General features: G+C 38.0%; 2 protein-coding genes across 8 annotated transcripts in view; both read left to right on the top strand.

Annotated features, from left to right (window-relative positions):
• Positions 1-22,873, top strand: part of etv1 (ETS variant transcription factor 1) — an 80,574-nt gene that overhangs the window by 31,036 nt on the left and 26,665 nt on the right. For all 7 annotated transcript variants that reach the window (XM_061915518.1, XM_061915514.1, XM_061915513.1 and 4 more), the window contains 5 exons: positions 8,758-8,946; positions 9,325-9,572; positions 20,937-21,008; positions 21,090-21,158; positions 21,228-21,397. In XM_061915518.1, the coding sequence (XP_061771502.1) occupies positions 8,758-8,946; positions 9,325-9,572; positions 20,937-21,008; positions 21,090-21,158; positions 21,228-21,397 (748 nt within the window). The remainder of the gene's footprint in view (positions 1-8,757; positions 8,947-9,324; positions 9,573-20,936; positions 21,009-21,089; positions 21,159-21,227; positions 21,398-22,873) is intronic.
• LOC133561405 (zinc finger BED domain-containing protein 4-like) lies at positions 3,506-5,279 on the top strand. The gene is made up of 2 exons (XM_061914704.1): positions 3,506-3,786; positions 4,599-5,279. Exons 1-2 carry the CDS (start codon positions 3,602-3,604, stop codon positions 4,840-4,842), a joined length of 429 nt encoding a protein of 142 aa, XP_061770688.1. The 5' UTR covers positions 3,506-3,601; the 3' UTR covers positions 4,843-5,279.

The following is a 22,873-nucleotide window of genomic DNA, read 5'->3' as shown; positions in this document are numbered from 1 at the left end:
GTATCAAAAGCAGCGCTAAGATCGAGGAGCAGCAACATAGATGACACATCAGAATCCATCGTTAGCAATAGATCATTAGTCATTTTTGCGAGGGCTGTCTCCGTAGAGTGATTTGCCCTGAAACCGGATTGAAACGTTTCACATAGATTTTAGATGCTAAGTGTTCATTTAACTGCCCTGCAACAATTTTTTCAAGGATTTTTGAAATAAAGGGAAGTTGAGACACCGGTCGGTAGTTTACCATGAGGTCAGGATTGAGGTTAGGTCTTTTAAAGAGAGGATGAATAACCGCTTTTTTGAATGCTAGGGGAACAGTGCCAGAGGAAGGTGATAGGTTTATAATATTTAGCACTGATGGACCTAATAATACAAAGAGCTCCTTGATAAGTTTCCCAGGAAGTGGGTCAAGTAAAAATGTTTTATTCCATTTACACATTGTAACAATTCTTCTAATGTTATTTCATCAAAACAAGAGAAACTATTTTGGAGGGCAGTATCCGCCGTATATACAGTCGTATCTGTGTTAATAGAACCCAGTTGTAGCTAGGACGCATTGTCTTTAATCTCCTTTCTAATGAGTTCAATTTTCTTATTAAAGAATTTCATAAAGTCATCTGCCGAGTTTGTGGAGCTACCGGAAGGAGTCCCTTAGCGATGCTACCGTACTAAACAAAAATGTATGATCGTTTTTATTAAGGTTGATGAGATTTGAGTAATATTTAGCTTTAGCTAAGGTAAGCATGCGTTTATAAGTTATTAAACTATCACTCCATGGTTGATGGTAAACCTCAAGTTTAGTGGTGCGCCATTTGCGTTCCAGATTTCTACATGATAATTTCTGAGCTCTAGTTTCTTCTGTAAACCCTGGGGGACGCCTTTTTGGAGCCTTTTTTAACTTCAGCGATGCTATACTATCAATGGTTTCGCGCACGGCGTCGTTAAAGTTGTTAGTGAGGTTATCAATAGAGCCCACATAGTTTGGGAATGGTGTCATTAACGAGGGCAGTAGGCCAGCAAGAGTCGTCGTTGTGGCAGCATTAATGTTGCGGCTGCTATAGCAGTTATTATTATTATTAGCTTGCCGAACATGAGTCTGAACCTCAAATTTTATAAGGTAATGATCGGAGACATTACTTTAGTATACGGGAGTATCATAACTTTGGAAACGGTGATACCCCTGACAAGCACTAGGTCTATCGTATTACCATTGCGATGCGTGGGTTCATTTATTATTTGTGTAATACCACACCTATCAATTATAGTCTGGAGCGCCACGCACGGTGGGTCCGATGGGGTATTCATATGGATATTAAAGTCCCCCATTGTAAATGTATTATCCCCCCCCCCATCCCCCATTAAAGGTACAGGCAATATGCGCATTCGTATAGTTAGAAGGAGATGCCTCATTTAGTGCAAAAAAGTCGTCTGGTTTAAGCCAGGTTTCGCTGAGACCGATGACGTTAAGATTGTTGTCTCTAATGACCTCATTAACTAATAAAGTTTTGGGAGACAATAATCTTATGTTTAAAAAGCCCATATTATAGTTAGTGGGCTGTTTTAAGGAGTTTTTGATCAAATTATCCGTAATAGCAATATTAATAATGTTGCGTTTATTATGCATAGTACACTTAAAATAATTACGACCATATCTAGGAATTGATATCAAGGGAATTTTCCGATTGTTTGCTTGGTGCTGCGATAAACTGAACGCATCATAATTTGCCACCTCAGTGGAACGCATGTCCAACTCTGACACAGTCATAGCAGAAAAAACTTGTTCTAACTTAACTGACTCCTCACCCAGACTAGTATGCTCGCATCTTCCATTTATATCCAGCTTCAGGATGGAAGGAAGCGGTGTTCTGTGGGGACTAGCCTTTTGCTTTGTTGTTAGCCCCGATCGGCATCCGCGCTTTTGCTTTCGATCACACCGCTTGCGTGTCTTCGGTTGACGGTCCCGGCTGGTACTATACTCCGCTGCGTCAAAGGCCGTTGGATGTAGTCGGCGAAGTATTCCCATGCTAGCGAGGTGGTTCAACGTACACACATCTTTCAGTCCAAAACGGCTCGATCTATCTACATCCAGAATTGCTTAGCGGTTGTAAGTGATCGCGGAGTGTCCATGCTGTAAGCCAGCCATGAAATTTGCAGAATTGTCTGGGATTTTTTGCCAAATGTTCTCTTTCTACCATGAGCGTCTATAGCCGAAGCCCGTCAAGGCGCCGCCTTCTAAAATCTAAATACATTATTTTTTTAAATTATAACCAGGAATTGTATGTATGTATGTATATATATTAATATATACATATGTGTGAGTGTATATATATGTATATATGTATGCATATATATATCTATGTATATATATATATATATATATATTTGTATGGATATATATATATATATATATATATATATATATATATATTTGTATGTATGCATATATGAATATATATGTTTGTGTATGTATATATGTGTGTGTGTGTATATATATGTCTAATTATGTATGTATGTGTATATGTCTGCGAGGAGGTGGCGCCTTGTCCAGGGTGTATACCGCCTTCCGCCCGAATGCTGCTGAGAGGGGCACCAGCGACCCCAAAAGGGATAAGCGGTAGAAAATGGATAGATAGATGGATGTATATATACATATGTATGTATTTATATACATGTATGTATGTATGTTTGTATGTATATATGTATATGTATGTATGTATATACAGTATGTGTATGTGTATATGTATATATATATATATATGTATATATATATGTATAGAGTATGTATATATATGTGTATATACAGTATGTATATATATATGTATATACAGTATGTGTACATATATATATATATATATATATGTATATACAGTATATATGTATATATATATGGATGATGGATGTATATTTATGTATGTATGCGTATATGTGTGTATACATATATATATAGATATGTATGTATCTATATATATATGTATATATGTATTTATATACATGTGTATATATGTTTGTATATATGTATATGTGTGTGTATATATATATATATATATATATATATATATATATAAATATATATATATATATATACACACACAAACACACACACACATATATGTGTGTGTGTGTTTATGTATGTGTAATATATGCATGTGTGTATATATATATATATATGTATATATATATATATATATATATATACAATGTGTGTGAATGTGTATGTGTGTGTATGTATATAATAGGGCTGCAACAACTAATAAATTAAATCGATTAAAATCGATTATAAAAATAGTTGGCGATTAATTTAGTCATCGATTCGTTGGATGTATGCAGTGCGCATGCGCTGAAGCTCTTTTTTTACTTTTTTTTCATTTTCCTTTCGTTCTTTCCTAAGCTTTTAGTTATGAACTGAAACATTTACAAAAAGCTGAGAAACAATAATAAAAATAAGTACAAAACAGCGCCAGGGCGGCGCTCAGGCTACGTCTCATGAGGTGGCAGTAAGCCAGCTAATGATGTGTCATGTGCAGCTCACGTGACCAAGCCGTATCTTTTGTCTGGAAACATTCAAAAATTGGTGGAGGAAAACAGGAGCGATGGTGTAAGTGCAATGGAGAAAAGTGTACAACCTAAGTCGTCAAAAGTGTGGGAATTCTTCACCCTAAACACTGTAAAGAAGACCGTTTCCTGCAAAACGTGCAGCATCGACCTCGCGTGGCACGGAAGTACGACATCGCTTCGGGAGCCCCTTAAGAGGAAGCATGTTGGATCCATGGATGAAGAAAAAAACTCACGGTACGTAGCTTTTTAAGTCCATAGTCCGAGTACATTGATCCGTTGTGTCTGTCTTTGGGTGTTTTTAATATGTTGTTAAAGAGGAGATTTTTTTAAGGCAATAAACGGACAGAAATATCTCAGGTTGGTTTTATAATGGATCAATGTAGCCGGGCCCAATAAAGCTATATAATATTTGAGTGACGCTTTAGTAAAATAAATGTTATGAAGGTGCTGGAATATTTCATGCTATTATTCACAGGCAGCCTAAAATGAATCCTTTATTATTCACAACAGAAACATGTACAATATCTGATTCAGTTCTGATCTGATGAGTTACATTTCTGTGTTATTATTGTTGTATGCTGCACCCATTGTCCATTTATTTAATTTAGCTTTTTTTAACGTGGTGGTGTAATTAGATAGATGGATAGATAGATAGATAGATAGATAGATAGATAGATAGATAGATAGATAGATAGATAGATAGATAGATTGATTGATTCCCTCAGGGAGTTTCCTCAGGAACATTTAAAATTCCAGCAGCAGTGTACAGAATTGAGATTGAATTTAAAAAGTAAATAACGGGGGTTTAAATGAAAAAAAAAAAAAGAAAATATTACAAAAAGAATAAAAATAAAAAAGCAACATAAGAATAAAAGTATAACATTATAAATAAAAATATAACAAGAAAAACTAGGCAGTAGTCACCATGATATTAAAATATTTGCCTTTTACATCAGAAATTATTAAATAAATCAACTTACTATGTATTGAGTTACATGTAAATGTTGCTACTATGTATGTTCATGATATGTTTTCTCTCATTTCAGAAAGAAACAAGCCAGCATTAGAGACTTGGTCCAAAGGAAGGTGTACACACCACAGCAAGGGGCTGCATTGACTGATAGTGTTCTAAATATGTTGGTAACTGACATGAGGCCACTATCAATGGTGGAGGATGACGGTTTCAGAAAAATGATTTACGTCCTCAACCCTGGTTACACTCTTCCCTCGAGGACCCATTTTACGAAACTGATGGAGAGGAAGTATGAGCAGACATTTCAAGCTGTGTAAACTGACATTAAAACCACCCAGAGAAAAATTGTTCTGACCACTGATGTGTGGACAAGTGTAGCTACGGAAGCCTACGTCGGCAATACATGCCACTACATTGAAGACGAATGGAACATGAAGTCAATCTGCTTTACGACCATGCCACTAGAGGACAGACATTCATCATCCAACATTGCAGAATGGTTGAAATAGGTAGTAGCCAGGTTTGAAATTCCCCTAAGCAAAATTATTGCTATTGTGCATGACAATGGGGCACTTCATAAAAAAAAAACTTTTTCTAACACTTGCCTTGTTATTATGTTTGGCAAGTCGAAAGGACATGGTGCCAGTATGCGTTTTTTTTTAAATAAAGTATTGGAAAGGATAGAAATTTAGTTTGTCTTCTTTATCCGATTACTAATCGATTAATTGAAGTAATAATCAACAGATTAATGGATTATCAAATTAATCGTTAGTTGCAGCCCTAGTGTATACAGGTATATATGTGTGTGTGTGTGTGTGTGTGTGTGTGTGTGTGTGTGTGTGTGTGTGTGTGTGTGTGTGTGTGTGTGTGTGTGTATATGTATATATACACAAGTGTATATATATATATATATATATATATATATGTGTGTGTATATACACATGTATAAATTCATATATATATATATATATATATGAATTTATATATATATATATATATATATATATATATATACTCCCCTAGAGGGGGGGGATTGCCCACATCTGAGGTCCTCTCCAAGGTTTCTCATAGTCAGCATTGTCGCTGGCGTCCCACTGAATGTGAATTCTCCCTGCCCACTGGGTGTGAGTTTTCCTTGCCCTTTTGTGGGTTCTTCCGAGGATGTTGTAGTCGTAATGATTTGTGCAGTCCTTTGAGACATTTGTGATTTGGGGCTATATAAATAAACATTGATTGATTGATATACACACATTATATATATATATATATATATATTACACATATACACATTTATATATATATATATATATACACACACACATATATATATACACGTATATATATATATGAATTTATACATGTGTGTGTATATACACATGTATAAATTCATATATATATATATATATATATATACGTGTATATATATGTGTGTGTGTGTATATATATATATATATAAATGTGTATATGTGTAATATATATATATATGTATATAAATGTGTATATATACAGTATGTGTATATATATATATATATATATATATATATATATATATGTCTGTGGGCTCCACGGTGGGAGAGGGGTTAGTGCGTCTGCCTCACAATACGAAGGTCCTGTAGTCCTGGGTTCAAATCCAGGCTCGGGATCTTTCTGTGTGGAGTTTGCATGTTCTCCCCGTGAATGCGTGGGTTCCCTCCGGGTAGTCCGGCTTCCTCCCACTTCCAAAGACATGCACCTGGGGATAGGTTGATTGGCAACACTAAATTGGCCCTAGTGTGTGAATGTGAGTGTGAATGCTGTCTGTCTATCTGTGTTGGCCCTGCGATGAGGTGGCGACTTGTCCAGGGTGTATCCCGCCTTCTGCCCGATTGTAGCTGAGATAGGCACCAGCGCCCCCCGCGACCCCAAAAGGGATTAAGCGGTAGAAAATGGATGGATGGATGGATATATATCTGTGTGTGTGTGTGAATATATATGTATATATATATACATGTGAATATATATGTACATATATGTGAATATATATGTACATATATGTGAATATATATGTACAAACCCCGTTTCCATTTGAGTTGGGAAATTGTGTTAGATTTAAATATAAACAGAATACAATGATTTGCAAATCATTTTAAACCCATATTCAGTTGAATATGCTACAAAGACAACATATTTGATGTTCAAACTGATAAACATTTTTTTTTTGCAAATAATCATTAACTTTAGAATTTGATGCCAGCAACACGTGACAAAGAAGTTGGGAAAGGTGGCAATACAAATTGATAAAGTTGAGGAATGCTCATGAAACACTTATTTGGAACATCCCACAGATGTGCAGACTAATTTGGAACAGGTGGGTGCCATGATTGGATATAAAAACAGCTTCCATGAAATGCTAAGTCATTCACGAACAAGGATGGGGTGAGTGTCACCAATTTGTAAGTAAATTGTCAAACAGTTTTAGAACAACATTTGTCAATGAGCTATTGCAAGGAATTTAGGGATTTTACCAACAACGGTCCGTAAAATCATCAAAAAGTTCAGAGAATCTGGAGAAATCACTGCACGTAAGCGATGATATTACGGACCGTTGATCTCTCAGGCGGTACTGCATCAAAAACCGACATCAGTGTGTAAAGGATATCACCACATGGGCTCAGGAACACTTCATAAAACCACTGTAAGTAACTACAGTTGGTCTTTACATCTGTAAGTGCAAGTTAAAACTCTACAATGCAAAGCGAAAGCCATTTATCAACAACACAAAGGAAGGCTGCCGGCTTCGCTGTGCCCGAGATCATCTAAGATGGACTGATGCAAAGTGGAAAAGTGTTCTGTGGTCTGATGAGTCCACATTTCAAATTATATTTGGAAACTGTGGACATGGTGTCCTTCGGAACAAAGAGGAAAATAACCAACCGGATTGTTATAGGTGCAAAGTTCAAAAGTCAGCATGTGTGATGGTATGGGTGTGTATTAGTGCCCAAGGCATGGGTAACTTACACATCTGTGAAGGCACCATTAATGCCGAATGGTCCATACAGGTTTTGGAGCAACATATGTTGTCATCCAAGCAACGTTATCATGGACGCCCCTTCTTATTTCAGCAATCAACAATGCCAAGCCACGTGTTACAACAGCATGGCTTCGTAGTAAAAGAGTGCAGGTACTTTTCTGGCCCGCCTGCAGTCCAGACATGTCTCCCATCGAAAATGTGTGGCGCATTATGAAGTGTAAAATATGACAACAAGTTGACCGTTGAACAACTTAAGCTGTACATAAAACAAGAATGAGAAAGAATTCCACTTTCAAAGTTTCAACAATTAGTTTCCTCAGTACCCAAACGTTTATTGAGTGTTGTTAAAAGAAAATGTAATGTTACACAGTGGTGAACATGCCCTTTCCCAACTACTTTGGCACGTGTTGCAGCCATGCAATTCTAAGTTAGTTATTATTTGCAAAAAAAAAAACAAGTTTATGAGTTTAAACATCAAATATCTTGTCTTGGTAGTGCATTCAACTGAATATGGGTTGAAAAGGATTTGCAAATCATTGTATTCCGTTTTATATTTACATCTAACACAAACTCCCAACTCATATGGAAACGGGGTTTGTATATATATGTGTAAATATATGTGAATATATATATATGTATATATATATATGTGTAAATATATGTGAATATATATATATGTGAATATACATATATATATATATATATATATACATATATATATATATATGTGTGTGTATATGTATATATGTGTATATATATGTATATGTATATATGTATGTGTATATATATTTTTATGTATATATATATATATAAATATATATGTATATATGTGTGTGTATATATATATATATATATATATATATATATATATATATATATATATATATATATATATATATATGTTGCGATCCGTGACTCGGATCTTCACATGTTTATTTTTCCATCTTTGTTTCATTCTCTTCTGACCCACTCACTTCCTGTGAGTGGGTCACAATGCCCACCAGTCCTTACAATTTATATATATATATATATATATATATATACAAATACATATGTGTGTGTGTGTATGTATATATATATATACACATATATATACGTGTATGTTTATATATGTGTTCATGTATATATATATATATGTGTATGTATATTTATGTGTATGTATATAGTACATATTTTTTCTTTCTGCAAAATGACAACACATTTGATGTTTGTCCTACCACAGTGCCTATGAGCAGAAGCAGCACGCAGGAATGAAGCCCTCCAGCCCAGTGACACCCCCCTGTAGCACCCCTGTGTCCCCCCTCCATCATGCCTCACCCACAGCTGCCCCGACACCCAAACCTGACCGGACCTACACCCAGGTGCCAGTCTCACAGACGCTTCCTGACAGCGCCTATGCCATCGACCACAGGTATGATAGCTCCCTAACGGAGGGTCATAATAAGTTAATTATATTTATATAGCGCTTTTCTCTAGTGATTCAAAGCGCTTTACAGAGAAAAACCCAATATCTAAGTTACATTTAAACCGATGTGGGTTGTACTGGGAGCAGGTGGGTAAAGTGTCTTCCCCAAGGACACAACTAAGAAAGTTAGCATTAGCTTCACAGATGGCAGCAAACTGTATTCTGCAAGCATTTTTTTATGTCGTGTTTTAACATACATTGCTGTCATTCAAATTTAAAAAAAAAGTTAACCACTGTAAAGAAGTTTCTATTTCCAAGATCATTTTGCGTTATTGACCCTCTTTTGCCTGCCGCACATGGCTAATAATGGTTCATGGCTCGCAGATTTCGCCGGCAACTTTCCGAGCCATGCCACTCGTTCCCCTCCCCGCCGACAATGTCTCGTGATGGACGCCCCATCTACCACCGGCAGATGTCGGAGCCCAGCATTCATTTCCCTCCTCAAGGCTTCAAGCAGGAGTACGCCGACCCCCTGTTTGAGCATCCGGCCATGATGGGGGCGCCGCTGCCCCACTTGTACCCCGCCACCATGATGATCAAGCAGGAGCCCAGGGACTTCAATTACGACTCAGGTGAGCAACTTTTGAATTTCTTATTCTGGCTGTGGACTCTGGTGTTGGCTGCTTTGGAGCATTATCATTCCAGGCATGGGGAGGAGGGACTGATTGAGTTTGCCCATTATTAGGGAAGGAGATCTGGTTGGACAGGGTGTCTGCAGCCGTCACCATTTCCTGTGGCGCTCTAATAGGGTAGTGGGCGGAGGTTACGCCTGGTTAAAGTTCTAAATCTATCCTCCTATACTCGTCCCCTGGTCCTATTTGGAGGGCAAAGGTCATCAACAGAAGCCTCTGGAGATTCTCAAGCTCCATCAGGACCTTGCCATAATTCCTGAAAGTCCACTTTGAGGCTAGCGTTGGTTATTTTTCTCTTGCCATTGCTGTTGTTTCGGCGTAGGATTTAAACAACACAGTAGCATAAAAAATGGCATGAAATGAAAACTTGTACAATTGACGGAGCGTTTGGGTTTTGGAGTGACGAGTGGCCGCCAAGCTGACGAGAGAGGATGGGAGGGGTGGGGCTAATTTGATTAACGCCAATTTCCTCCACGAGCCCATTAGCTTGATGAAGTTCAGAGTTAATGTTTATGAGCCTAAATGAAGATTGTTGAACATTCACTTTGCAACCTGTTTGACCCTTTTTGATCATGAGTCTCAGCTGTAACATCTGCTAGGAGCCGTACAGAAAATAGAAACATCAAGGCACACTGAGAAATGTTACACACACCCTTTTTTTTGCTACTTATCCTCTGAGAGAATTAGCCACAATATTTTGTTTAATTTGCATTGTATACATTTTTTTTTGTTTTTGGATTTTCAAAAAATGCTACTATATTCTTATACCCTCTTAATAATATAATGCCATCACTGTATCATACTCGTATACTATCAAACTAATGCTATGTCATCAAGTTATTCTTTTAAAATGGCACATTATCAACCGAAGACCTCATATACATACAGTATATTGTGTGTGTGTGTGTGTGTATGTATATATTTGTGTGTGTGTGTGTGTATATATATATATATATATATATGTATGTATGTATGTATGTGTATATATGTATTTGTGTATACGTGTATATAAATATATATATATATATATATATATATATATATATATATATATATATATATATTTATGTTTATGTTTATATATATATTTATGTATGTGTATATATGTGTAATGCACATACATATATATACACATTGTGTATATGTGTGTATATATATATAAATGGATTGTTCATATGTGTATATATGTATATATGTAAATATATATTTTAGGTTGATTGGCAACACTAAATTGGCCCTAGTGTGTGAATGTGAGTGTGAATGTTGTCTGTCTATCTGTGTTGGCCCTGCGGTGAGGTGGCGACTTGTCCAGGGTGTACCCTGCCTTCCGCCCAATTGTAGCTGAGATAGGCGCCAGCGCCCCCCGTGACCCCGAAAGGGAATAAGCGGTAGAAAATGGATGGATGGATGTATATATGTATATGTATGTATATATATATATATATATATATATATGTGTGTGTATATATATATATATATGTGTGTGTGTGTATATATATATATATGCGTATATATATATATATATATATATATATATATGTATATATATATATATATATATATGTATGTATGTATGTATTTATTAGGGGTGTGGGAAAAAATCGATTCGAATACGAATCGCGATTTTCACGTTGTGCGATTCAGAATCGATTCTCTTTTTTTTTTTAAATAAATGTTTTGTTTTTACTATAATTATTATTATATATATTTTTTTTTTTTATCAATCCAACAAACCAATACACAGCAAAACCATAACAATGCAATCTAATTACAAAACCAAACCTGACCAAGCACTGACCCAACACTGCAATAAACAGAGCAATTGAGGAGACACAAACACGACTCAGAAAAAACCAAAAGTAGTGAAACAAAAATTAATATTATTAGCGACAGTATCAATATTAGTTATAATTTCAGCATAATAGTGATTAAAAATCCCTCATTGACATTATCATTAGAAATTTATAAAAATTTAAAAAAAGAACGATAGTGTCACAGTGGCTTACACTTGCATCGCATCTCATAAGCTTGACAACACACTGTGTCCAATGTCTTCACAAAGATAAAATAAGTCATATTTTTGGTTCGTTTAATAGTTAAAACAAATTTAGATTATCGCAATCAGTTGATATAACATTGTCCTTTACAATTATAAAAGCCTATTTTAAAAAATCTACTACATTGTTAGCGTGTCAGCAGACTGGGGTAGATCCTGCTGAAATCCTATGTCCTGAATGAATACAGAATCGTTTTGAATCGGAAAAATATCGTTTTTGAATCGAGAATCCCGTTGAATCGAAAAAAATTGATATATTATCGAATTGCGACCCCAAGAATCGATATTGAATCGAATTGTGGGACACCCAAAGATTCGCAGCCCGAGTATGTATGTGTATATATATATATATATATATATATATATATACACATACATACATATATATATATACAGTGGGGCAAAAATGTATTTAGTCAGCCACCTATTGTGCAAGTTCTCCCACTTAAAATGATGACAGAGGTCTGTAATTTACATCATAGGTACACTTCAACTGTGAGAGACAGAATGTGGGGGAAAAAATCCAGGAATTCACATTTTAAAGAATTTATTTGTAAATTATGTTGGAAAATAAGTATTTGGTCACTTCAAACAAGGAAGATCTCTGGCTCTCACAGACCTGTAACTTCTTCTCAAGAAGTTCTTCTGTCCTCCACTCGTTACCTGTATTAATAGAACCTGTTTGAACTCGTTATCTGTATAAAAGACACTTGTCCACAGCCTCAAACAGTCAGACTCCAAACTCCACTATGGCCAAGACCAAAGAGCTGTCGAAGGACACCAGGAAAATAATTGTAGACCTGCACCAGACTGGGAAGAGTGAATCTACAATAGGCAAGCAGCTTGGTGTGAAAAAATCAACTATGGGAGCAATTATAAGAAAATGGAAGGCATACAAGACCACTGATATTCTCCCTCGATCTGGGGCTCCATGCAAGATCTCATCCCGTGGGGTCAAAATGATCATGAGAATGGTGAGCGAAAATCCCAGAACCACACGGGGGGACCTGGTGAATGACCTGCAGAGAGCTGGGACCAAAGTAACAAAGGTTACCATCAGTAACTACGCCGACAGGGAATCAAATCCTGCAGTGCCAAACGTGTCCCCCTGCTTAAGCCAGTGCATGTCCAGGCCCATCTGAAGTTTGCCAGAGAGCACACGGATGATACAGGAGAGGATTGGGAGAATGTCATGTGGTCAGATGAAACCAAAATAGAACTTATTGGTTTAAACTCAACTCGTTGTGTTTGGAGGAAGAATAATACTGAGTTGCATCCCAAGAACACCACACCTACTGTGAAGCATGGGGTGGAAACATCATGCTTTAGGGCTGTTTTTCTGCTAAGGTGACAGGACGACTGATCTGTGTTAAGGAAAGAACGAATGGGGCCATGTATCGTGAGATTTTGAGCCAAAACCTCCTTCCATCAGTGAGAGCTTTGAAGATGAAACGTGGCTGGGTCTTCCAGCATGACAATGATCCCAAACACACCGCCCGGGCAACGAAGGAGTGGCTCCGCAAGAAGCATTTGAAAGTCCTGGAGTGGCCTAGCCAGTCTCCATACCTCAACCCCATAGGAAATCTATAGAGGGAGTTGAAAGTGGGTGTTGCTCGTCGACAGCCCCAAAACAAGAAGATCTGCATAGAGGAATGGGCCAAAATACCAGCTACTGTGTGTGCAAACCTGGTAAAGACCTATAGTAATCGTTTGACCTCTGTTTTTATTTATATCTGCACCTTATTGCTTTTTTTTTTATCCTGCACTACAAAGAGCTAATGCAACAAAATTTCGTTCTTATTTGAACTGTAAAGTTCAAATTTGAATGACGATAAAAAGGAAGTCTAAATATAAGCTATTGCCAACAAAGGTTATATTACAAAGTATTGAGTTGATTTTTTGTTATTGACCAAATACTTATTTTCCACCATAATTTACAAATATTTTTTTTTAAATTCCTACAAGGTGAATTCCTGGATTTTTTTCACATTCTGTCTCTCACAGTTGAAGTGTACCTATGATGAAAATTACAGACCTCTGTCATCATTTTAAGTGGGAGAACATGCACAATCGGTGGCTGACTTAATACTTTTTTGCCCCACGGTATGAATATATATATATATATATATATATATATATATATATATATCAGATTATCCAGAGCTCGCTACCGTGGTAGAGCGCAATATATGTATGTGTGGGAAAAAATTACAAGACTATACATCTCTAAAGAACTGTTTCATGAGGGGTTCCCTCAATCGTCAGGAGATTTTCAATTTTCCAAGATGGCGCTCCTGTAGCGGCTGCTGTTGGCAGGAGCTATGTGCTCTTGTGTCATCCTTTTGTGTTTCCCTCTTGTTTTCATGTTTTATTTTATATATATATATATATATATATATATATATATATATATATATATATATATATATATATATATTTATTTTATTTTTATTTTTTTTTTTGCCTTTTGGGACTGTGTGACAAGGGGTGCCACTTTTGTGACCGCTGCGGTGCTTTTTTGTGGACTTCTGGGTCTGTGGGCACTTAGCGCCGGGACGGAGAGTCTTCGTGGTGTCTTGGCTGGGTGAGCAGGTGTCAGAACACTCAGTCTCCTTGGACGTATCCTCGCTCATCCATGCGAACTGTACACTGGCCGAGAGTTGGTTGGCGCCTGAGAGTGGAGTGGGCTCTCTTGGTTGCTTTGTTGGGTCTGCTCCTGTCTCTGGCCATGCTCTCTCCACCCCAGCAGACGATGGCGCGGAACACCGCAGACGCCACCACAGTGTATATGTTTCTTTTACTTTTTATTCATAGCTGTATGTAGAAGTAGCTGGTTGTATCCGCTGCTTTAATGTCTTTAATGTCCTTTGTGTTCTTTGATGTTTGATGTTTCCCTCTTACACACATGTGAGAGGGGTGTGTACTATGGCTATGAGTTGTTGTTGTTTTTTTTTCCCTCGGCCTCAGTCTGGACCCCCTCTCCAGGGGCCCAGGCTTAGACCGATTTTTTAAATTTTATTTTATTTTATTAATCTTCTATTTTTTTCTCCCTTTCCCCTCCTACTTGTTTACCTGTATCTCACCTTTTTTGCAAGGGGCGCTGAAACCCGGCAGACCCGTCAGCGATCCTGTTCTGTCTCCCTGTAATGTTTGTCTGATCTTGAATGGGATTGTGCTGAAAATCTTAATTTCCCCCTTGGGAATTAATCAAGTATTTCTGATTCTATATATTTATATATATATATATATACATATATATATATATATATATATATATATATATATATATATACATATATATATACACAGTATATATGTATACATGTAAATGTGTGTGTGTATGTATGTATATATATATATATATATATATATATATATATATATACATATATATATATATATATGTATATGTATATATACACAGTATATATGTATACATGTAAATGTGTGTGTGTATGTATATATATATATATATATATATACATATATATATATATATATATGTATATATATATATACATACTGTACATATATTTGTGTATATATATGTATATATATATAAATATACAGTATGTATATATATCAATCAATCAATCAATCAATGTTTACTTATATAGCCCTAAATCACTAGTGTCTCAAAGGGCTGCACAGACCACCACGACATCCTCGGTAGGCCCACATAAGGGCAAGGAAAACTCACACCCAGTGGGACATCGGTGACAATAATGACCCAGTGGGACGTCGGTGACAATGATGACTATGAGAACCTTAGAGAGGAGGAAAGCAATGGATGTCGAGCGGGTCTAACATGATACTGTGAAAGTTCAATCCACAATGGATCCAACACAGTAGCGAGAGTCCAGTCCAAAGCGGATCCAACACAGCAGCGAGAGTCCCGTTCACAGCGGAGCCATCAGGAAACCATCCCAAGCGGAGGCGGACCAGCAGCGCAGAGATGTCCCCAGCCGATACACAGGCGAGCAGTACATGGCCACTGGATCGGACCGGACCCCCTCCACAAGGGAGAGTGGGACATAGGAGAAAAAGAAAAGAAACGGCAGATCAACTGGTCTAAAAAGGGAGTCTATTTAAAGGCTAGAGTATACAAATTAGTTTTAAGGTGAGACTTAAATGCTTCTACTGAGGTGGCATCGCGAACTGTTACCGGGAGGGTATTCCAGAGTACTGGAGCCCGAACGGAAAACGCTCTATAGCCCGCAGACTTTTTTTGGGCTTTGGGAATCACTAATAAGCCGGAGTCCTTTGAACGCAGATTTCTTGCCGGGACATATGGTACAATACAATCGGCAAGATAGGATGGAGCTAAACCGTGTAGTATTGAATACGTAAGTAGTAAAACCTTAAAGTCACATCTTAAGTGCACAGGAAACCAGTGCAGGTGAGCCAGTACAAGCGTAATGTGATCAAACTTTCTTGTTCTTGTCAAAAGTCTAGCAGCCGCATTTTGTACCAACTGTAATCTTTTAATGCTAGACATGGGGAGACCCGAAAATACTACGTTACAGTAGTCGAGGCGAGACGTAACAAACGCATGGATAATGATCTCAGCGTCTTTAGTGGACAGAATGGAGCGAATTTTAGCGATGTTACGGAGATGAAAGAAGGCCGTTTTAGTAACGCTTTTAATGTGTGCCTCAAAGGAGAGAGTTGGGTCGAAGATAATACCCAGATTCTTTACCGTGTCGCCTTGTATAATTGTTTGGTTGTCAAATGTTAGAGTTGTATTATTAAATAGAGTTTCGTGTCTAGCAGGACCGATAATCAGCATTTCCGTTTTTTTTGGCTTTGAGTTGCAAAAAGTTAGCGGACATCCATTGTTTAATTTCATAAAGACACGCCTCCAGCTGACTACAATCCGGCGTGTTGGTCAGCTTTAGGGGCATGTAGGGGCATGTAGAGTTGGGTGTCATCACCATAACAGTGAAAGCTAACACCGTATTTGCGTATGATGTCACCTAGCGGCAGCATGTAGATGCTGAAGAGTGCAGGGCCAAGGACCGAACCCTGGGGAACTCCACACGTTACCTTAACGTAGTCCGTATATATGTATATATGTATGTGTGTGTATATATATATATATATATATATATATATATATATAGATATAGATAGATATAGATATATATATATATACACACACACAAACAATACAGGCCAAAAGTTTGGACACACTTTATTTCAATGCACTTTCTTTATTTCCAACACTATTTACATTGCAGATTGTCACTGAAGGTATCAAAATTATGACACCTTTCAAGTGAAAGCTCTTTCAGGTGACTACCTCTTGAAGCTCATCAAGAGACTGCCAAGAGTGTGCAAAATAGTAATCAGAGCAAAGTGTAGCTATTTTGAAGAAACTAATTTATAAAACATGTTTACAATAATTCCCCCCTTTTTTCTTAAGTACATACAGTAACTCCACAAGTGTTCATTCATGCCTTCAGTGACAATCTACAATGTAAATAGTAATTAAAACAAAGAACACCCATTGAATGAGAGGGTGTGTCCAAACTTTGGCCTGTACTGTGTATATATAGGTATACATATGGGTGGCAGCATGGAGGGTCAGGAGTAAGTGCCTGTGCCTCACAATAGTAAGGTCCTGGGTTCGATTCCCCGGGCTCAGGGTCTTTCTGTGTGGAGTTTGCATGTTCTCCCTGTGAATGCATGGGTTCCTTCTGGGTTCTCCGGCTTCTTCCCACCTCCAAAGTCATGCGCCTGAGGATGGGTTCATTGGCAACACTAAATTAGCCCTTGCGTGTGAATGAGAGTGTGAATGTTGTCTGTGTTGGCCCTGCAATGAGCTGGCGACTTACCCAGGGTGCCTTCCGCCCGAGTGCAGATAGGATAGGATCCATCACTCCCCGCGACCCTAAAAGGGACTTGCGGTAAAAGATGGATGGATATACTGTATATTAGGGCTGCACGATTATGGCCAAAATAATTATTATTTTCATCAGTATGGAAACTACGATTATTAATCACAATTTTTTTACAAGTACTTAAAACATATTTTATTGTACTTTGTTTTAAACAAACAGTATGTAAACTTGGCTTTCATTTCAAAACGAAACTATGAAAACGAATAATTGATTATGAAATAAAATGTACCAAAGACAAAGGGCTAACTAAAATAAATATGCCATATCACAGTGAAATCATGAAGTGTAACCAATTGAAAATATAAGATTATTCAAGAAAGGCACATACTGTAGAAAGGAACACATTCGCTGTACTGCTCACATATGTCTTTGGCCAAATAAAACGTTATTACATCCATTATTTTGGCGAGTCTTTGAGAGTCGGATGGATACGGGGTCCCTCGGGGTACAGGTGATGTTACGGTCGTCTGTATTTTGGGCATTCTCACTTTTGTATCTGTTCGTAGGGGCTCTATTAGCTTTAAGACGCGCTCAAACGATGGCAGTTGAAAAAAGTAGGGAACTGTTGGTAATGCTCAATGTGGCTCTGCAACTCGATAAGTTGTTTGGCTGTGCACGCCTATGTAGCTTTGCCGTGGGGTTAAAATGCGTCCCTGTTGGTACCCTGTGGGTAACTCTGGTATCTCTGCGGGAGGTGAGGGCTCTGATGTAATAATGAGTTTAGTTTTCCTAAAAATTACTGGCTACTGGCTGATCTACCTTCAACCTCTGTTGTCACCCACTCTTACTCGCTCTTAATGAGTCAGTCCACTGTATGGGTCGCCCCACTGGTGGTTGGCTAACTGATGATTGTGAACGTACTTGGTTAATGTTAATATAGCTGACGATCACCCTCATTTAATCGTAGCTGCCAAAATCGTGATCATGAATAAAATTCAATAATTGTACAGCCCTACTCTAGATGTAGCCCACGTACCAATATTTTTGAGCCTAAATAATCTGAGGATGAGCTTCAAGTTTTAAAAGTTAAGTGATAAATAGATCCAGCAAGTAGCAGTATTGCTCAGTGCTAAACAAGACACACATACTAAAACAATCACTCACCATACAATGTCTGATCCCACTGGGATGCTGACTAATGGAATGTTCATATCGTCCCGTTTTGGATGAATAATTTTTCGTGATTCTTAAGAAGGTAAAAAAAAGAGATGGTCACAAAGGGAGCGTGTTTTCTTCTGTTTCTCGCCATCTCCAGATGTAAGTTGAATGTCAAAGTTTATCAAACTCAGTTTATGACTTCAACCTTTTACAATACCAGTGTGATGCATGGTTTAAAATCTGGAACACACTCAATATATCAATATGGCAGCATAAGGGAGTTAACTCTTGGTGATCTATCCATCCATCCATCCATTTTCTACCGCTTGTCCCTTCGGGGTCGTGTAGGGCAGAGGTTCTCAACCTTTTCTCAGTGATGTAACCCCTGTGAACATTTTTTTAATCCAAGTACCCCCTAATAAGAGCAAAGCATTTTGGGTTGAAAAAAAGAGATAAAGAAGTAAAATACAGCACTATGTCACCAGTTTCTGATTTATTAAATGTATAACAGTGCAAAATTTTGCTCATTTGTAGTGGTCTTTTTTTAACTATTTGGAAAAAAGGATATAAAAATAACTAAAAACTTTGTGAAAAATAAACAAGTGATTCAATTATAAATAAAGATTTCTACACATAGAAGTAATCATCAACTTAAAGTGACCTCTTTGGGCATTGTAATACAGATCCATCTGGATTCATCAACTTCATTCTAAATATTTCTTCTCAAATAAAGAAATCTTTAACATCAATATTTATGGAACATCCATCCATCCATCCATTTTCTACCGCTTATTCCCTTTCGGGATCACGGGGGGCGCTGGCGCCTATCTCATTTATGGAACATGTCCACAAAAAATCGAGCTGTCAACACTGAATATTGCATTGTTGCATTTCTTTTCACAGTTTATGAATTTACATTCATATTTTGTTGAAGTATTATTCAAAAAATATATTTTTTATAAAGGATTTTTGAATTGTTGCTATCTTTTTATAATATTTAAAAAAAATCTCACATACCCCTTGACATACCTTCAAATACCCCCAGGGGTACGCGTACCCCCATTTGAGAACTACTGGCGTAGGGTGCTGGAGCCTATCTCAGCTGCATTCTAGCGGTAGGCGGGTTACACCCTGGACAAGTCGCCACCTCATCACAGGGCCAACACAGAAAGACAGACAACATTCACACTCACATTCACACACTAGGGCCCATTTAGTGTTGCCAATCAACCTATCCCCAGGTGCATGACTTTGAAGGTGGAAGGAAGCCGGAGTACCCGGAGGGAACTCACGCAGTCACGGAGAGAACATGCAAACTCCACACAGAAAGACATAAAACCCAGGACCTTTGTATTGTGAGGCACATGCACTAACACCTGTTCCACTGTGCTGCCTTGTGTATCTATTAATACATTGTATTACTTGGATTTGTTTTATCTAATAGTATTTGTTTTTAAGGTGTGGCGACTTTTATTTTGCCGTGGCCGCTGCTTTGGGTAAACCCTGGATTGACTGATTGGTTGATTGATTACCGTAATCATGGCAGCAAACTATCATGTAATCAGAATCAGAAATACTTGATTAATTCCCAAGGGGGAAATTGAGATTTTCAGCACAATCCCATTCAGGAGCAGACAAACATTACAGGGAGACAGAACAGGATCGCTTACGTGTCTGCCAACTTCCGGCGCCTCTCACAAAAAAGTTGAGAATCAGTCTAAGCCTGGGCCCCTGGAGAGGGGGTCCAGACTGAGGCCAAGGGGGAAAAACTCATAGCCAGAGCACCAATAAGCATGTGTGTAAGAGGGAAACTTCAAAGAACACAAAGAGCTTTAAAGACATTAAAAGAGCATAGCTGATGCAACCAGCCATTTCTACATACAGCTACAAAAACGCGATCTCCTCACACTATCCTGCTAGCACTCTGTCATGCTAATTTTTTTCCAAGCTAATGTGCTATACTAGCACCATATGTAGCGCAGAGCACCTTTCTAGTTATTTTTGTACAAATCTTGTCAACTTGTGTTTTTTTTTCACGTAAGCGTTGTCTTATTTCGTTGACAAATGTTCCAGGCAATGCGAGCGTGTATTAGCGGTGTGATATTACGAGCTTGCCCGGTGGCTGCTAGGGTCTCGTTCTTTAATCAGAGCCAGTGGTGCAGCGAGTGAGCAGACTTTGACACTGTGTTCCTCAGAGCCGCCTGGGGGTCGATCTCACAGCCGCTTTGTTTCTTGTCTGACTTTCAGCTGAGGTGCCCAGCTGCCATTCTGTCTACTTGCGCCAAGATGGCTACCTGGCACACGCCAACCGGACTGAAGGTACCAGCAATGACCCGTGTGGATCTTGTCCCAATACTCTTTGTAGTCGTCACAACATCAACGCTCCTTGTCGTTGCCCAGGTTGCATGTTTGACAAAGTGGCCAGGCACTTTTACGACGACACCTGTGTGGTGCCAGAAAAGATGGAAGGTGTGTTCCTCAAAGTCTGCCTCACCCTGCTTTTTGTTGCACGTGTGATACAGTACCAATGTTCTGCAGGCGACATCAAGCAGGAGGCGGGCCTGTACCGCGAGGGCCCATCCTACCAGCGTCGAGGCTCACTGCAGCTGTGGCAGTTCTTGGTGGCGCTGCTGGACGACCCGTCTAACTCACACTTCATCGCCTGGACGGGCCGCGGCATGGAGTTCAAGCTCATCGAGCCGGAAGAGGTAAGTGCGAACGTCGGAACTCTGGGATGTGAGATGTTTATAGACAGTTTTTTTGTATTGTCACAGTATCTTTTGTATTGTCACAGTGGACGCCTCTAGTACATAAGCTGTTGTCAACATAACGGAAATTAATGTGTGACGTAGCCATTGCTTGTATGTTTCTACTTGTGACTTTTTCCCAAAGACACAAGGTGACTGTGCCATAATCAAGGATTTTTGAACCTGCATTTTTTTTTACATCCATCCATTTGTATTCTTATCTAACACAGCTGCTCATTTCATTGAATGTGTTGACTTCAATGCCATTGATTGATTGATTGATTGATTGATACTTTTATTAGTAGATTGCACAGTACAATACATATTCCGTACAATTGACCACTAAATGGTAACACCCGAATAAGATTTTCAACTTGTTTAAGTCGGGGTCCACGTTAATCAATTCATGGTAGCCAACAAGAAAAGCACTAGGAGAGCGCAAACCTCCAACAGCCACTAAATATTTTTCAAAGAATTCTGAATCCAGACGGTGATCCGGATCACCCCCTAAAATCTAATCACTTGGTCCGTATCCATTTGAGACATTTCCTGAATGGTTCATCTAAATCCACCCATAACTTAGTGAGCTATCTTTCTGAAATAAAGTGAACCCTCTTGTCGGTCACTCACTTTCTCGGTGGAGGCGGGGCCATGGCCTATAGCTTACATACACAGAGAAGTTGAGACCCATAGCGTAAACGGAATATAACGTAATAGAAATTTTCTTGAGTACATTTCTGACAGTTCCTGAAAATTTCATTGAAAATCGGCCATATCATTTTGAGTTACAGTATGTTACTAAAAAACTAAGTACTAACTAAACCCTAGTGATTACATATATCTCCTGGTAATAAAGCTTTCATGCATACGCTAATCTTAACTTTCAGTTTTCTGACCATTTAAAAAAAAAAAAAAAATGGTTGCATTTTGTTAGAATCCTGGTTAAAACTACAAAGCTTTTTTTAAAAAGTTTACTTTGCCCTGAAAAAGAAAGTCACTGCATGTCTTTAAGCTGTGTAATTACTGTTGTTATCTCGCTGTTTCACGCTGATTAGTGATTATGAGGAAGTTGACTAAACCACAACACATAACAAAATAAACAGACCCATTTTTTTATAGATACACCTTTTTGTTGTTCTTACTATGTATGTTGACTTTTTGGTCAAAGGTTAGACAAAACTATAATTTACTGATTCCACCAGAATAACGACTAAAGGCCGGATTTACCAAGACCCAAACACTACACACTATACAGCGTGTGCGAAACATAAAATAACGTGTATTATTAGTGGGTGTGTTGCGTGTGATCGACTACCACTGCTTGTGCAATTGAAAAGTGGTGCAAATCGTCGTTTTTAAAAGACGATTTTGCATGCTTACAGGGCTTTTACCAAGGAGACAATCATTTTCTGCAAATTGATCTTATCATGCTCCTGC

The sequence above is a fragment of the Nerophis ophidion genome, linkage group LG11 (genome assembly GCF_033978795.1).
Source record: "Nerophis ophidion isolate RoL-2023_Sa linkage group LG11, RoL_Noph_v1.0, whole genome shotgun sequence".
NCBI lineage: Eukaryota > Metazoa > Chordata > Actinopteri > Syngnathiformes > Syngnathidae > Nerophis > Nerophis ophidion.
Note: the sequence above shows the minus strand (reverse complement) of the source record. Positions and strands in the feature narration are given on the sequence as shown.